At 40.3% G+C, this 19304-nt stretch overlaps 1 protein-coding gene across 1 annotated transcript in view; it reads right to left on the bottom strand.

The window, feature by feature from the left end:
• Positions 1-19304, bottom strand: part of stox2b (storkhead box 2b) — a 122655-nt gene that overhangs the window by 12728 nt on the left and 90623 nt on the right. The window contains exon 2 of the mRNA XM_062990032.1: positions 9090-9242. Coding sequence (XP_062846102.1) covers positions 9090-9242 — 153 coding nt within the window. The remainder of the gene's footprint in view (positions 1-9089; positions 9243-19304) is intronic.

The raw sequence follows: 19304 nt of genomic DNA, 5'->3' as shown, positions 1-19304 counted from the left end.
AAAACTGGTCATTTTTGGCCATGTTGGTGCCCACAGCTCTAGTGACCAAGGCTTTCGCCTTGCCTCTGACTACTTGCTGTATGGAGTGTAACATGTACTCCATGTAGGGTTCTCCAGATACTGTGGTTTCCTCCTACTTCTTAAAACATACCAATATGTAAATTGGGTATTTCTATTTGTTCCTGGATGTGGGTGGGTGTAAATGCGTAGGTGTGTGTATGATGCTCTTTGATAGGCTGGCACCTTTGCGCCAAGTGTTCCGTCAACAGGCTTTTGACCTTCATCTGCCATGACCAGATTTACTGAAGATGAATGAATGGTGTTGAAAGTTTTCGACAGTCTATTAACTTAAATGGCCATGTCTGTGATTGGAGTCTAGTTAATTTACAGCTTGGCTTCATTTATACGCCATCCTCGCCCTTACTCTCAGTTACATCATGGAGTACTTAATGCCAGTGCGGCATGATGCAACACTAGTGACTGTAAAAAAAAATACATTGAGCAATGCAGCATTTAAAAGAGAGAGATGACAAAAGAATGAAGCCTTTTCGGACTAAAAATAATGTAGCAAAGGAATATGTAGAGGTATAAGTAAAAGTAGAGATGGTTTAAGAGTCTGGTTTGAACACTGTCATGTGGAGCTATGGTGATTTCCAGCTAACAATAGTATTTTCTGACTCCCACTGGGTTTTTTTTGCAAACGCTTGAGGCATATCAAGCTAACATTATTCAAAAGCACAAACTGCTAAAGCCTGAAAATGACAAGAAAAATTAAATAGTAATAAATCAACTGGTGTGCCACACCTGTTTAGTAACATTGGAAAAGGTTACTCAGGTCTGAAGAAGCAAAGCCTTGGTGCACTTGGTGTAAATAAAATAAATCAGAGCCCATTTAACGTAACACAGACCACTGAACACTATAGCTTACAGCAGTGGTCCCCAACCACCGGGCCACAGACTGGTACCGGTCAATGGGTCATTTATTACCGGGCTGCACAGTAGAATAAATAATTAGAGATCACTACAAAAGCAATTAAATTTTCAATACTTTTTGGGTGTTATTGTCCCCAATCACCACTAAATGGAAGCAGCGTTTCATTGTAGCAAAAAAGCTCAGGATTCACACTGATTTTCCATTCTATAGTTATTCTATTTTAAATCCCCCACGTCGGTCCGTGAAATTATATCTTATATGAAACCGGTTCGTGGTGCAAAAAAGGCTGGGGACTGCTGACTTATAGAATGACTTAACATTGGGCTACAGTCAAATTTCATTTATAGTGATAAGTTCATATGGTCTGAAAAACAGGGAAAATTACTGTATATTTGCTAGATTTCTCATATCAGCAAAAATAAACCGAAAATGTGGCATGTGCAAAACTTAAGGTGTCTCAATAATGTGTTAATTATTAAATTGTTTTAATAGTTTTATATTTTTCAATATAAACTAGTAATATGAAGTAGTCGTAGTTTTCAACATAAAGTAGTAAAAAAGTAAAACCGAAACAAATGTTATGTGATATTCCTCACACCAGAGCTGGGATTCTGAACTCTCTAAGTTCAGCTCTGCTACGGGTCAGCTGGGCGCCCCCTAGCAAATTGGCCAGTTGTTTGCTGTGTGGGAAAAAAACTGACTTAAAAGGGGGTGGGGTTTTCAACACTGTGTAAGGAGCCTGGTTAGTAGCAGGAGATGCCTGTACATTAGTGGAGGAATGCGGAGGTCAGTGAGTGACTCTTCAAGCGCTAGACTGGTCTCACGCATGAATCCACCAAAATATGGGAGAATAAGAAGGGGTCGGTGGATTGCGCATGCGTCGGAGAAAGCGTATGTCAGTCAAATATACCCTCCTTGGACACGAAGACTAATTGGCTACGCTACAATTGTGAGACAAAAGAGGAGAAAGCGCATAAATGTCATATTTAGGTTTATTTCATAAAACAAACATGTAATCTACATCTACATCAAACTGTAAGTTTTATTTCATTTTAATCAAGCACTTTATCCTGGTTAGAATTATAGCAGGACCAGTTCCACCACGGTACACTGTGCGCAAGGCAGGAATATCCAGGTCAGGGCGCCAATCCATTGCAGAGCTCCAGCCAACCTAGTGACTAATAACAGGCTAAAAGCCACCCAAGTGCCACTGTAGCATTCGCTCAGTTTTTTTAACTTGGCATGATGATGTGCATTTCACAAAAGCTTCAATCAGATTATCAGGTTTATGTGCACTTCAGAAATTTGATTATGGGAACCCTCTGAGTTACACCAGTCAGGCAGGGATCTCATTTCTAATTGTGATGATGTTCTTTACTTTCCAGTGATTTGAAAATGTAGTTATCATTAAACTGGCTAACATTTATGTAATGTCTGGTGGGCAGAAGAGGCAGGATGTAAAACATAAACAAATGAAAGCATTTGTTTGTTAAGCAACTCATGTCTTAGTTTGGGTAGAGACTTACATTTGCATTTTCAGCATTTAGCAGACGCCTTTATCCTAAGCGACTTGCAGTACTGTGACAGTTTACAGTCTAAGCAATTGAGGCTTAAGGGCCTTGGTAAAGGGCCCAACAGCAATAACCTGGCAGTGATGGGGCTTGACCTTCTGATTACTAGTCCAGTACCTTAACCGCTAGGCTACAACTGCCTTGGGTTTGGACTCTGGCATGAGGTGCACACCACCCTATTTCCTTTACCAGCATGTAAACTCTTTATTAAAGTGTTGTACTGTATTTTGGTTAGACACATTCTCATCGAACCAGCCTTTATCCTTAGAATGCTTACTAGGGCCAAACTGCCAACTGCAACAAGTCTCAGTTTGAGACTTGGGTTTGAATTTTAACATGAGATGCTCACCACCTCATGCATGTTTAAAATAGGCGCTGTTCATTCGCCTGACAGACACTCCGTCTGACGCATGCGCAGACAACCAATCACTTATTCTGCTACTTATTTTTGCGCGTAAGGTCGGTTTGGCCCACGGAGAGCCACACATCGATCACTGTGCTCCTCCACTTCTGTACAGGAGTTCTGAGCAACCAAAGTCATTACACAGCATTGATAATCCCACCCCTTTATTAGTTCGGTCTTTTCCCACCCAGCAATATTGTCTGCTACAGGCACCGCCAATTGTACCTGCTAGCCCAGCCGACTGGTAGCAGAGCCGAGGGTGCCAAGAATATAAACAATCTGTAACAACAATTGGTTCTGGAGTTATTTTATACATATTTACTTGACCAATGTAAGGTTTTAAGATACACACAAGTCCTACAATAATAATTACAGTAAATTAAGTGTTGTAATGAAAATCTTGTCCTGTGGCATAACATTATGTCATGTGGTGTGACATCACTTTAAATAAAATTAAATAGCTTTAATAGAGGTCCAGTTAATCCAATCCTCATGTGTTTTTAAACACTGCATCATTTAAATATAAAAGAAAATATTGTCACCAGAATGCCATAATTTTACAAAATAGTTCCACTTGAGTGAGTGATAAAAGTGCTACAAGTACAGAATGGAACTAAAAAACAGCTATAACATTATGACCACTGACAGGTGAAGTGAATAACACTGATTATCTCTTCATCACGGCACCTGTTAGTGGGTGGGATATATTAGACAGCAAGTGAACATTTTATCATCAAAGTTGATGTGTTAGAAGCAGGAAAAAGCGAGTTTGACAAGGGCCAAATTGTGATGGCTAGCCAGCTGGGTCAGAGCATCTCCAAAACTGCAGCTCTTGTGGGGTGTTCCCGGTCTGCAGTGGTCAGTATCTATCAAAAGTGGTCCAAGGAAGGAACAGTGGTAAACCAGCAGCAAGGTCATGAGAGTTAAAAGATCTGCTGCTAACATTTTGGTGCCAGATACCACAGCACACCTTCAGGGGTCTAGTGAAGTCCATGCCTCGACGGGTCAGGGCTGTTTTGGCAGCAAAAGGGGGACAAACACAATATTATAATCATAATATTATCATAATGTTAATTAGAGTTTGCATAAATGGACCCTTGAACTTTGAATACAATCGATCTATATTTAACATTTTTATAACATTTATTTATAACATTCTTTTGTGTTAGTGTAATGTGATGTTAAACCACAGGACAAGTTATGTTCCTCACTGTAAGAAAAGCTTATAGAATGGTGGAAAAAGAAAATATATCTGGTAAAATCCTTATGAAAATGAATAGTTTGTTTTACCTTTATTTGTCAAGTAACCTTTTACAGAATATCAGGTGGGTAGTCCTAATGTTTTGGCTCATCCGCGTATTTCTGTGTGCTTGGGAAATAGGACTCTGTCTTTACATTTTTACAACAATATTGACTGATTTCCTACTGTGGCCATGTATAGTTGAATTCTGATTTAAAGCCGTTCTGACTCCCGCAGCCCAACTTCTAGTCTAATGCAGCAGTAGAAGAAGGAATGTACAGAGTATCCATATCTAATTCTGTGATGTATGGAATCAGTCACACTTAAATGCACAGAATAATATTACACTGTTTCTTCTGTTACTAAATCTATGGCAGTCACAGACGCATTTTCACTCTACAGATTAAGATTTATGACTCTCACATGTTTTGCAGTTTTATAGTGCTGTACTTCTTCGGCCGCGAGAGATGAGCCGTGTCGTGGTATATAAAGATTATACCAGCGAATGTTGAGCATGATCACCATTTTGTTTGACATATTTCAGAGCCAGGAAAACATATCCTACTGACAAATTTACATCATTTCACATCACAGATTTATTATAATAATAATAACTATCCTAATCAAATAAGAAAAATATTTTCTTAAAGTGAGAAACAATCTCAACACGACATTTAAAAAAACAAAATGAAAAAGTGGTCTTTTGGTGGGGAATAGAATAAAAAAGAAAAGAAAGAAATTCTTTGTCTAAATGGAAAACAGATGTTTTTGTACTTCAGTCCTGTTGAACCAATTGGCTAGGTGTTGGTGTCACTATTTTCTTAATACTCCTATGACTATTGATAGTTCCCACCTGTCATGCTCGGTTTGGCCTGGCAGGTGGAGGTGGCGCTGTTGGACAGTTAGTGTGTTTCACTTTAAAATACACTTCAAAGCATTTCCTTGTGGCTGTGGTGAGCACCCTTCTGCTTCAGGTATTCCCATGAGTGGCATGGCAGCGGTTTGAGTTTTAGCCCACGCTTCCTCTCTACTGATGCTAACTTCCACTCCTGATTGAGGAGAGTCGTGACTAACACATGCGCCCCTGACATGTGTGCAGTAGCCTGCACAAGGCAAGTTCATACGTGGATCAGATTTGTGCACTGAGAGTCACACACTAATTCCATTAGTTCAGTTCAGTTCAGTGGTGCTTTATTGGCATGAATGTAATTAGATACACTATTGCCAAAGCGGTAAACAATAAACAGTAAATAGAAATGAGAAAATAAGATACATATACAGTACAGGCCAAACGTTTGGACACACCTTCTCATTCATTGTATTTTCATGACTATTTACATTGTAGATTCTCACTGAAGGCATCAAAACTATGAATGAACACATGTGGAGTTATGTACTTAACAAAAAAAGGTGAAATAACTGAAAGCATGTTTTATATTCTAGTTTCTTCAAAATAGCCACCCTTTGCTCTGATTACTGCTTTGCACACTCTTGGCATTCTCTCAATGAGCTTCAAGAGGTAGTCACCTGAAATGGTTTTCAGGTGTGCCTTATCAGGGTTAATTAGTGGAATTTCTTGCTTTATCAATGGGGTTGGGACCATCAGTTGTGTTGTGCAGAAGACAGGTTACTACACAGCCGACAGCCCTATTGGACAACTGTTAAAATTCATATTATGGCAAGAACCAATCAGCTAACTAAAGAAAAACGAGTGGCCATCATTACTTTAAGAAATGAAGGTCAGTCAGTCCGGAAAATTGCAAAAACTTTAAATGTGTCCCTAAGTGGAGTCACAAAAACCATCAAGCGCTACAGCGAAACTGGCACACACGAGGACCGACCCAGGAAAGGAAGACCAAGAGTCACCTCTGCTTCTCAGGACAAGTTCATTCGAGTCACCAGCCTCAGAAATCGCAAGTTAACAGCAGCTCAGATCACAGACCAGTTGAATGCCACACAGAGTTCTAGCAGCAGACCCATCTCTAGAACAACTGTTAAGAGGAGACTGCGCAAATCAGGCCTTCATGGTCAAATAGCTGCTAGGAAACCACTGCTAAGGAGAGGCAACAAGCAGAAGAGATTTGTTTGGGCCAAAAAACACAAGGAATGGACATTAGACCAGTGGAAATCTGTGCTTTGGTCTGATGAGTCCAAATTTGAGATCTTTGGTTCCAACCGCCGTGTCTTTGTGAGACGCAGAAAAGGTGAACGGATGGATTCCACATGCCTGGTTCCCACTGTGAAGCATGGAGGAGGAGCTGTGATGGTGTGGGGGTGTTTTGCTGGTGACACTGTTGGGGATTTATTCAAAATTGAAGGCACACTGAACCAGCATGGCTACCACAGCATCCTGCAGCGACATGCCATCCCATCTGGTTTGCGTTTAGTTGGACCATCATTTATTTTTCAACAGGACAATGACCCCAAACACACCTCCAGGCTGTGTAAGGGCTATTTGACCAAGAAGGAGAGTGATGGAGTGCTGCGGCAGATGACTTGGCCTCCACAGTCACCGGACCTGAACCCAATCGAGATGGTTTGGGGTGAGCTGGACCGCAGAGTGAAGGCAAAGGGGCCAACAAGTGCTAAACACCTCTGAGAACTCCTTCAAGACTGTTGGAAAACCATTTCAGGTGACTACCTCTTGAAGCTCATTGAGAGAATGCCAAGAGTGTGCAAAGCAGTAATCAGAGCAAAGGGTGGCTATTTTGAAGAAACTAGAATATAAAACATGCTTTCAGTTATTTCACCTTTTTTTGTTAAGTACATAACTCCACATGTGTTCATTCATAGTTTTGATGCCTTCAGTGAGAATCTACAATGTAAATAGTCATGAAAATACAGAAAACACATTGAATGAGAAGGTGTGTCCAAACTTTTGGCCTGTACTGTATATAAAAAACAATAATAATAAAAAAATAACTAATAAAACAGATTAAAAATACAACTCTAGAATTAAAGTTATTTACAGGATTATTAGTGATCAATAAAGAAGGTCAAAGAAAAATTAATAAAATAAATAAAAATAAAAACCCTGTAATATCAGTAAAAATCAATAATAATTTGTGCTCGGCCTCACTGGTTGTCCCTCAGATTGTGACACGCTGCTACAAATTGTGCAGCGTGTGTGATCAGTCCTCTCTTCTCTCCCAGTATGTAGGGCAGTTTGTGTGTGTTACTGCAGTGTAGGAACTCAGGGGAGATGCTGCTGATCTTCCCATAGTACACACTCCTGATAGAGCTGTACTTGGGGCACTCTGTTAGGAAGTGCAGCTCTGTCTCCACCACTGCCAGCTCACAGTGAGAGCACAGCCTGGCCTCTCTGGGTGTCCAGCTCTGTCTGCGCCGCCCGGTTTCGATGGCCAGGCTGTGCTCACTGAGTCTGTACATCGTCAAAACCTTCCTCAGTTTTTTCTCTTTAATTTCTGTCAGGTAAGCCACCAGAGAGTAATCTCGGTTCAGGGCTGAGTAGCACTGGAGTCTGTGTTGTTGTTGAATTGTCTCAGTCCAGTATTTAATGTAATTTTCTTTTTGTTTGGTTATAATTTGGTTGGGTCTAATGTTTTGGGCGAGTGTGTGGTGAGGCTGATTGGTGTGTGTGATGTTAGTGTGTTTTAGGTCACTGAGACTCAGGACCAGCTGGGTTAGGAGACTCCTTTCCATGTTCAGCTCTTGGCATGTCAGCGCTTTATAATGGAGTGAGTGGGGGTCACTGGATTTGATATGTTTCCTGAAGTTTTGAGCTCTTTTCTGAATGCAGAATATTAGTGGGTATTGTCCCAATTCTGCCCTGCAGGCCGTGTTGGGGGTCTTCCTCTGCACACTGAGAAGATTTCTGCAGAACTCTGTGTGCAGAGTTTCAATTGGGTGCTTGTCCCAGTTAGAAAAATCATTTTGGGTTAGGGGCCCCCACACCTCACTACCATACAGTGCAATGGGTTCGATTACAGAATTAAATATTTTAAGCCAAATTGTAATGGGTATTTCAAACTGAATTGATTTCTTAATGGCAAAAAGAGCTCTCCTTGCTTTTTCTTTAAGTTCCTTCACAGCCAAGCCAAAACTTCCAGTGGAGCTTATTGTTATGCCCAAATAAGTGTATGCATTTGTATGTTCTATTTGTGTGTTATTAATTGTAAAAATATAATTCCCCTGACTTTTACACCTTTTTTTGGAAGACCATAATTTTGGTTTTTTGGTGGTTTATTTTCAAAGCCCATGTCTCACAGAAGTTCTCCAACAGTTCTAGACTTAGTTTTAGTCCCTCTCTTGTAGGTGACAGTAAGACGAGGTCATCTGCATAGAGGAGACATTTAATGCTGGTGTCACCTAAAGTGAGACCAGGTATGTTACTGGATTGATCCAGTTTTTCAGCAAATTCATTAATATATAAATTAAACAGAGTGGGGCTCAGGCTACAGCCTTGTCTTACTCCTCGTGACTGGTGAAATAAATCAGTTCTAAGCATTCCGATTTTTACTGCACATTTGCTCTGTGAATACATTGATTTTATAACGCCATTACCTCTCGTCTCTGTGTAGGAGCCATCAATCAGCCAGCAGAGGTCATAATTGCATCAGTTATGAGGAACTCCCTTCTGCACCCTCCCTACAAACGAGCCAATCGTTGTTTGTGTAGGCGCCCAGTCTGCCGGTAGCAGAGCCGAGATTCAAACTCATGAGTTCGAGAAGTCAGCTGGGGTGTGCTAGTATGTTTTACCGCTGCACCACCTGAGTGCCCCCAAATGTAATTTTGACTACAGGGGCAAATTCAGTAGGGAGACTACGCAAGAGAATGAAGATTGTAACAAGCTCATGGGCAGGGGTCCACATACTTTTGGTCATACAAATGGGCGATTTTGCACAATGATAAAAGCAGTACTAATCATTTAAGATTTTAGTAAATATTCCTGAATTAATTTGTTGTATAATAGCAGCGTACCTGGGAAGCATGTTGCGAGGTGTTCGATGAGTGTCTCCTGTGTGACGGTCTTTCGTGCCGAGTTCATGGCAGAGATGGCCAGGCACAGGATGTCCCCCAGCGGGATGAACTGGGACTGACTAATGGGAGACATGCTGATTGGAGACACATCACCTGCAGATAAAGAGAGCAAAAGATCAGAGGTCAGAGTCAGAAATGCAGAGCGAAGTAAATCTGTAAAAAAAAAAAAGACCTTAATTGCAGTGAAAAATTTATTTGTGCACATATAAATTGCATTAGATCTATACTTTATAGGTAAAAGCATTGTTTGTTTGTTTATTAGGATTTTAACGTCATGTTTTACACACTTTGGTTACATTCATGACAGGAACGGTAGTTACTCATTACACAAGGTTCATCAGTTCACAAGTTTATATCGAACACAGTCATGGACAATTTAGTGTCTCCAGTTCATCTCACTTGCATGTCTTTGGACTGTGGGAGGAAACCGGAGCACCCGGAGGAAACCCACACGGACACGGGGAGAGCATGCAAACTCCACACAGAAAGGACTCGAACCGTCCCACCTGGGGATCGAACCCAGGACCTTCTTGCTGTGAGGCAACAGTCGGGAAATGCATTGTGGACCAAAACTATGGGCATTAATATAGTTGCTGACTTTTGCAGCTATATCTGACCCTTCTGGGAAGGCCTTCGACTAGATTTTGGAGTGTGATTAATTAAATGTTTAAATGTATCTCTAATAACCACCCTATCCTGAAAAGGGCTGCAGTGGTCGGTTGCCACCTGATCATTTTCAGAAGCCAGTATACCTTATGTAAGTATTTTCTGCGAAAGGGAGAAAACCACAGTTACCACAGGAAACCCATAAAAACATGGGATGAATGTAACTTATTACAGCCTCCATGATTTTGTGAAGAATTTCTACAAGATTTTGTCAGTGGAAATTTGTGCCCAGAGCAGAGGTCAGACTGAATTTGGATAAGAAGATTTGGCTTACAGCTGATGTACTAATTCATTTCCAGTGATTTTCAGTGTGGTTTAGGTCAGGGCTCTGTGCAGACCATCGCTCCCTGCACACACAACTTGTCGAACCATTGCTTTATAAGCCGTGGTTTTGTGAATGAGGAATGCTATAAAAAGCATCAAACCCCCTAATTTTTATATATACAAGGTCTGGCAACCTGTCTGACAAACTTGACTGTTTTTTATATAAACATATTTTGAATTTGATGGCTACAGCGCACTGCAAAAAGTTTGTTTTATTTTTTAAAACATGTCCCAATAAGCAGGTGAATTGGTAACAAGTCACTGGTAATTAATTTTAATCATGATTAGGGATGTAACGATACACTCTACCCTCGATGCGATTCACGATTTTTTTAACAAAATTGAAGACAAATTATGACAAAATAAAATACTGTATTTCTGCTTATCTTTTATTTATCTAAATAATGAATGTCCTTTTATTTCTGAGGTAGGTACAAACTATGCAAAACAATACTGCACATTTCCCTTTTTGTGTAAAAAAACTGAAATGAAATAAATCCCACATTAAATAAATAAATGAATAATACAAATAAAGAAAGTATCCTCACATAAATAAATTTGGCTGGAAAATTCCAAAACCTGGCAACCCTGTATTGTGTAGTGATGTCAACCAGGCGAGGTGAATAGTGCCAGTGCCCTCTGCTGTTTAAAGTGAATATCAATTCATTATACATGTAAACCAATTTGAATCGTTACGCATGTGAATCGATTTTTAACTGTCTTGTGGTGCATCGTTACATTCCTGATCATGATTGGTTGTATCCAATCATGATCAGGATTGGATACGTCGAACACTAAGGAATATAAATCCTCGAAAAGCTGCAGGTCCTGACAAGATACCTGGTGGTATGCTCAAGAGATGTGCGGATCAACTGACTCTTGTTCTAACAGACATATTTAACATCTCCCTGAGTCAAGCTGTTGTTCCATCATGTTTCAAAACCTCAGCTATTATCCCAGTTCCAAAAAAATCCACAGTAACTAGTCTAAATGACTTTCGACCAGTAGCACTCACCCCCATAATAATGAAGTGTTTTGAAAGACTAGTCAAGAACCATATAACATCTGTCCTACCTCCATCACTTGATCCTTTTCAGTTTGCCTACCGCCCTTGCCGGTCTACTGATGACGCAATTTCAACTGCTCTTCATCTAAGCCTGGAGCACCTGGAGAAAAGGAACTCACATGTACGGATGCTGTTTGTCGACTTCAGTTCGGCTTTTAACACAATAATCCCCCAGCATCTGTCCAGCAAACTGGTCACACTGGGACTAAACACCACACTGTGCAATTGGATTCTGGATTTTCTCACAGACAGACATCAGTTTGTGCATGTAGGCAACAACACATCAACCACGGTCTCACTGTCTACAGGATCTCCACAAGGATGTGTGCTGAGCCCTCTACTGTTTACTCTGATGACCCATGACTGTTGTGCTAAGTCCAACACAAATCACATAATAAAGTATGCAGATGACACAACAGTTGTGGGACTCATTCTGGACAACAACGAGACTGCATACAGAAAGGAGGTGAGACTCTTTGTGGAATGGTGCAGCAATAACAACCTGGTCCTGAATGTTGATAAAACCAAAGAGATGGTGATTGACTTCAGGAAAAAACAGCCCATTCACACCCCGACCTACATCAATGGCACGCCGGTTGAAATTGTCCAGAACACGAAGTTCTTAGGGGTTCACGTTACGGACAACCTGACCTGGTCCTTGCACACCTCCTCTCTGGTCAAAAAGGCTCACCAGCGATTGCATTTCTTACGCCGATTGAGGATGGCCCATCTCAGTCCACCCATCCTCACCACTTTCTACAGAGGCACAATAGAGAGTGTTTTAACCAGCAGCATCTCTCTCTGGTATGAGAGTTGTAACATCTCAGAAAAAAAGGCCCTCAGGAGAGTGGTTAGGACAGCAGAAAAGACCATAGGGGTCAGACTTCCACCTATTGAGGATCTGGCTCAAAAGCACCTCTTGTCAAAAGCCAGGAGCATCATTAGTGACTCCACTCACCCCTGTCACAGACTGTTCACCCTTCTGCCCTCGGGTAAAAGGTACAGTAGTCTACGCTGCAACACGGACCGGTTCAGAAGAAGTTTCTACCCAACTGCCATCAGACTTCTGAACAGAACAAATTAACCCAAATCTGATAAATATTTTCATCCATGGGTATAACATGTGCAATATCCTTAAATCTTAACAAGCAGTAACAAAATGTGCAATAACAAAATGTGCAATAATTATCATTATGTATAACCACTGTGAATTTTTCTGCATGTGCAATACTTTAACTACAATGTGCAATTTTCGTAATGTCAGTATTATTATTAGTAGTATTATTTAACTTTACTATTCTATTACTATTCTATATATATTTCTTATTTTTTAAACCTGTGGTGTTTTAACGTGAACCAATGCACGTAATCTCGTTTTTTCTGTACACTTCGGTGTACAGTAAAATGACAATAAAGTAAATCTTGAATCTTGAATCTTGAATCTTGAATCCACCAAAGACTTAGTCTTCGCCGGCATTGATCAGTCATTGATCACTCACAACTTTGTGCCAAACTTTGTAAGAGAATTGACATTTCCCCAAGCAAGACTGCAAATAAATTAGGCTTTTCACCATCTACCATACATAATATCGTGAAAAAGTGTTTGAGGGAATCCAGTAAAATCTTAATCTACATGTAATGTAATGTAATGTTTTATGTGTGTAACCTTAAAGGCCTCATGTGGCATTGCATAAGAAACCGTCATGCTACTGTGATAACAACAATCAAAAGAGTTTGTGAGTACTTCGGAAAACCAGTTTCACATTATACAGTCCACCACTGCATCAAACAAGGCAACCTGAAAATCTGTTTTGCAAAGTGAAAGCCATGCATCAGTTCTATGCGGTAACACCACCAAGTTCTTTGGGCCTGAACTCATCTCAGATTGACCAAAACACTGTGGGAATGTGTGCCGTGGTCAGATGAGTCCACATTTCCGCTTGTTTTGGAGGACAAATGGACATTAAGTTCTTTGTTCCAAAGATTAAAAGGAAAACAATCTAAGCTGTTATCAGGTTGTTATGAGTCAGGGTATGTGGGTATTTTTGCACCTATATTACATATGACAGTGGTATTGCTGTCCAATACATTCCAAACATCTTCCTGTACCTGTAACATAAAGGCCAGTACTTCTCCTAGCAGTCTTTAATTAATTAGCATAGGGCTGGCCCTTCAGCCTTCATCTAATTAAGTGAGCAGTTAAAAACACATGATGATTAGCTGTTGGGTACAATCGTGTTGGCCCAATGATGAAAGCAGCCAATAAAAAACAGATTTACATAGGCCTACGTCAAGACGTTTAATATACATAATTTCTGTTATTTTGTTACCAGACCCTAAGTGATCAACAGTTTGACTCTAACAACCCTTCCTGACCTCCCTAAACCAAGCCTGGTCAACACGACCTGGCTTACCTGTGTAGCTTAGGGTAAAACCGAGGATCTTAACTTGCCCATAGGAGGTTGTTAAGGCAGGTTACGTAGGGACAGGAGCACCGTGCACCATCCTGGCTGCAGGCTAAGCTGATTAGCCTAAAACCCATATGTTTGCAGTAAACACTCTGATACACCGTCCACAGGAAACCTGTGAGGTACAAGTAGAGCGATGTAGGTGGCAAAATGAAAGATAAATAACTAAACATGAGTAAATCCTTTACAAAGCTAATCTGAGATCGGATCTCGTTTCCTTTGATGGATGCCAGCGGGTACTTGATATGTGGAAATCTGATACCGTATAAAAAATGAAAGGCGGCTTTTGTACACAGCGCAGATGGAAAACGAGAGGGAAACACTGCTAAACAAATAACCTAAAGGGTTGTGTCTGCAACCACATATACTGAATAAGCACAAAAAGTTTAGTATGCAATTTACCACAACACAGTGAGTTTTGGATATTATACCTTAATTAAAAGTATGTGAACACTTTTCCTAATTACCGAGTTCAAGTGTTTTATCTTCACCCATTTTAAACAAGTGTGTAAAATCAATTATATATAAAAGCTCTTTACTGTTCCATTTTGACCATATCTACTTTGACTGAATCAACAGAAATTCTCACAGACAAGGTCAAAATTACAACCACTGAGATCTCGAGCACTTGAGTACACATCTAATGCCCAGTTCCCACTACACGATTTTTGTCCCGATTTTCGCTCGCCGACTGGGCAATCGAAACTCAGCTCTCAATCGCTATGTGTGAACTGCTCAACAATTCGATCTGAGCAACTCGACCAAAGAGAGATATCTAGCTTGTCAAATATCTGGATCCGAGTTGCCCGACTGGCAATGAGTGCTATGTCGAACAGCCAGTGAGAACGCAAGCTATGGGGTGAGGGGAAACGCAGGGGAGAAGATGTTTAAAGGGTGGTATAATATAGTTTATATCAGAATACATCAGCACACACACACAAGTTTTAAAGTATTTCTGATCTTATCGTTCTCTACAAAACATAACACCAACATTGCATTGCTAAAAATATTTATTAACCCCCAACTCACTATAGAACAATCCAAGCTGTTTCCTCTTTGCTTTAACGCTGCACATCAGTGCACAAACTTTGATCGCTCGCTTTTTGTTGACGTGCATTTTTGGACGTGGTATCATTAAACCTTTCGTCACTTCTCGTGTTTGTTTTCATGGCAAAACGTAGTTTGGGAGACCAGAAAAGCTCGCCTGCGATTCCAGTTGGTGATAGACCATGTAGTGTAAAACCCCATGTCGCTGATCAGTCGTGTAGTGTGAAAGCAACACCAACTTGAAAGACTCCCGATTACAAGAGATCCAGTTGTGCAGTGTGAACTGTACAGCGACCTGACGACTTGGAAAGTAGTGTAGTGTGAACTTGGCATAAGATAATCTTCAGTACTAGATGAGAATGTGCAATTGTGACCTCTGCCGTCTGGTTGACGAAGCCTGCACTAGCATTTTTCTCCATATGCGGTACAGTTCTCTGTGAGACTCCACCACTGCAATGTGAACAGATGCAGCCGGCGACTGTGTGCATGTTGGAGGGAGTGTGTGATAGTCTCAGCTCTCCAAGGCCAGCACAGTAGTACAAGTGGCAGTGGATTTGCAATAGTAGAATTAGCAATGATCAGAACATAGTAGAAAAAGCCTGAAAAAGGTTTAAATAATTAGAACTTAATAAGATTTCTGACCCTGGACACAAGCTTAGTCTCATGGTCATGTTTTCTATAACCTAGCTTAGTACAGGCCACCTGTCCCATGAATACACACTTACAGCATTGTTTTCTTTTCATTTCTGCAGCTGAACAACTTACAGCCTAGAATTGACTGCCTTATCAGCTTTCACCCACAGATACAGCTGGAGACAGATGTCTGACGCCATACATTACTACTGACAACACTCTTTCCATGAAAGGACACTTTTTTCAAAAAGTAAAGCACTTAAGAAAGATCCATAACCCTCAGCTGCTGTGTGGTGAGGTCCGTAAAAGACAAGGTTCAATAAGTTTACTAAATAAAGCCTGTTCATCCAATATCACTGATGACTGAATAGTCACAGAAACACTCCAAACGAGTCAGGGATGTTTAGCCACAAAGGGGGGGATGGGGGGGGGGGGGGGGGGGGAATCCATATTAGTGCCCTCGCTTTGGAATGACATTTTTATGGTCATGGTCAAGTGTTCACATACACACTTCCAGCCATAGTGAGTAATGGGTCTGTAATAAGGAATCGTTTGAGGAATCACGAGTGAATCACTAGTGTATCCTTGATTATGGGCTACAGTGCCATTGAAAGGTATTTGTCCTCTATTAATGCATATTTGTCACACTTAAAAGTTTTAAATCTTTAATCAAAATTTTACATGAGACAAACATAAAAGGGAAAAAAATCCTGTATTAGAGCAGTGGTAGCATAGCATTTCAGGTACTGGACTAGTAACCAGAAGGTCACTGGTTCAAGCCCCACTTGAACTGCCAGGTTGCTACTGTTGGGCCTTTCTAGATAGGTTAGATGTAGTGTATATATCTGTGAATATAAATAATGACAATATTTCATTATTTGGGACATGTATTGCGTTGTTTGCCCTGCTTAATCAGCTTGTTTGATCTGACCGTGATCACACACACTCCCCACCTATGAGTGAAGCTCTGTGTTTACTGAGAGAGCCCAACCCGCATTACTCCCTGCATTACAATACACAGAGAAAGATAACACCCACTATACAACGACATCCAGCATGTTACAGTGCTGTAAAAAGTATCAGTATACAAGCATTTTTGAACATCATGTTTTACACACTTTGGTTACATTCATGACAGGACAGGTAGTAAGTGGTTACACAAGGTTTATCAGTTCAAGTTTAATGTTAATCACAGTCATGGACAATTTTGTATCTCCAATTCACCTCACTTGCATGTCTTTGGACTGTGGGAGGAAACCCATGCAGACACAGGGAGAACATTCAAACTCTACACAGAAAGAACCTGGACCGCTCCACCTGGGAGACAACCCTTCGTTGTGAGGCGACAGTGCTACCCACCAAGACACCATGCCCCCCCCCTTTTAAGAAAAAAGGCTGAAGCAACACAAATATGACTACATGACTATGCTAAATAATAACTGCATCTTAGTAACGGGTTGTGCCACCTTTAACAACTTTAAACTGCAACCGATCGCTAATAAGTAAGGATCAGTCTCAGTGGAAAAAACTGTGGTCCACTATTTTTGCAAAATTTTCTTTAATTTAGTCACACTTGGGTGCTTTCAAGTCTGAACTGCTTATTAAAGGTACTGCTAGCTATTTAAAACCCCTAATTCAGGTTCTTTTTGAGCCCCTGAGGGGTGGACATGCTCTTGTGCTTCTGATAGCTGCGTTGCTGCATAATCCAGTGCTTTGTAATTCAGGATTTTCTGGTAGAGAGCAGAATTAAAGTTTCTGCCACATCATGCTTGTTTTTATTGTGGAATGCTGTAATAGCTTAATGTCAAATGTATAGGAACCAATCTCACTAATTAATAGTGGAATCATAAACACTGATTATTTGTACTACACTAATGTGCAATACCTTTTAAAAACAGTGCAATATGTGTTTGTTTTTTAACTGTTATTTTGTGTCATTTTATATATCTTTATATTTCTATTTCTTTAATATTTGTATAAACATGTTATATCTCTATACTTTCAGCTGCTGTAACATTGCAATTTCCCCCCCTGTGTGATAGTAAAAGGCTATCTTATCTTATCTTATCATATCTGAAGCAAGCAAGGCCTGTAAATGAATGTTTGTCTGGGCTTTTCTGACATCCTGAATAAGTCTTCCATGTGCTCCTGAAAAAATAGTAGGCCAGCTAATTCTTTGAAGATTTATAACTGTTCTCTACTTCTGTAGGTAATGCCTTTCACTGTGGTTTATTAAAGTCCCAGAGCCTTAGTAATGGTTCTGTAACAACTTTACTCTGAAATATTTCATTAAATTACTTCATCTGTTCTAGATTTATTAATTAAATTTGCTTTATTTGTTGGTTGATTAACTAAGTAACTAATATGACAATTACTTCTCCACTCAAATTTAGTTGGTGTTGAATAACTTTGATATTTAGAACATTTATTATGAATCCAATTCATTGTCTGTTTTACCACCACTTTATCCTATTCAGGGTTGCAGTGGGTACAATACACCAGGTGAAAGGTAGTAAACACCCCAAACAGGTTGCCAGTCCATCATAGGGAAACACACACACACACACACACACACACGTTTACACCTAGGGTAGTTTTAGTATCTCCATTTAACCTGACTGCACGTCTTTGAACTGTGGGAGGAAACCCACATGGACTACTTGGACCACTCAACCTGGGAATCGAACCCTAAACTTTCTTGCTGTGAGGCGACAGTGCTACCCACCGAGCCACCCCATATGAATACAGTTAAGTGTGACATATGCAAAAAGAAGAAATCTGAAAGGTGAAAACGTTCATGACACTGTATCTGGACTAATACAAACTCTAAACAAATACTAACTAACAGTGTAACAATCCACAAAGTTTGTAATTAAACATTTATCATCCACCATCCATATCATCCATGTACAAAAAAGTTGGCTGATATATAATAAAAGCTGTGTGAAATATGTCTGGAAAAACCGGTTAAAAATAATTATTACCTCTCTGAATTGCCACCAAACTCTGGAACAGTGTCAAATTTAGGAGAACCAAAGAGAAACTGGTCTATCAAAATTTCTTCAAGGGCTCAAAAACAACTTCTCCAGGACATCATAAACTAGCACAAAATATGTTTAAAGACCCGCATCTTTAGCCACAACTACTGGGTTAAATTCTTGTCTCCAGTTACTTTCTGTGAGAAGTTTCATGTTCTACCAATGTCTGCATAACACATGACTTTTTGAGGAACTCCAGTTGCTCCCACCTCCCAAAACATGCAAAATGTGAATTCTGAAAGTATGCCTGTAGATGGGTGATGGGTACCTATTGCGATGTGTCTGGGTGCCACCAGGCGCTGCAGTTAGTAAAAATAAAGAATTGTAAATAATGATTAGAAAAAGTGTGCTATTTATTGCATGTCCCAACACTTTGACTTGCATTATAAGCAAGCTCAAATTCAGCTCTGTGGCCTCACAGCAAGAAGGTCCTGAGTTCGATTCCCAGGTGGAGCAGTCTGGGTCTTTTCTGTGTGGTGTTTGCATGTTCTCCCCGTGTCTGAGTGGGTTTCCTCTGGGAGCTCTGGTTACCTCCCACAGTCCAAAGACATGCAAGTGAGGTCAATTGGAAATACGAAATTGTCTATGACTGTGTTTGACATTAAAGTGTCAAACTTCAACTGATGAATTCAAGCTACCCTGTGTAACAAGTAACTACCTGTCCTGTCATGAACCAAAGTGTGTAAAACATGACGTTAAAATCCTACAATAAATAAATAAATAAATAAACAAATTCAGTTCTGAGGGGTCACACAAGCGGTGGATCCTGTGTCAAGTCTTGCGTACACAACAAGCACAGTGCGATGTGTGGACTTGCTTGTTTTGCTTTTACATTTACATTTTCGGCATTCAGCAGACGCTGTTATCCAAAGCGACTTACAGTACTGGGACAGTATATTGTCTAAGCAATTGA

The sequence above is a fragment of the Trichomycterus rosablanca genome, chromosome 1 (genome assembly GCF_030014385.1).
Source record: "Trichomycterus rosablanca isolate fTriRos1 chromosome 1, fTriRos1.hap1, whole genome shotgun sequence".
In the NCBI taxonomy this organism is placed as follows: Eukaryota; Metazoa; Chordata; class Actinopteri; order Siluriformes; family Trichomycteridae; genus Trichomycterus; species Trichomycterus rosablanca.
Note: the sequence above shows the minus strand (reverse complement) of the source record. Positions and strands in the feature narration are given on the sequence as shown.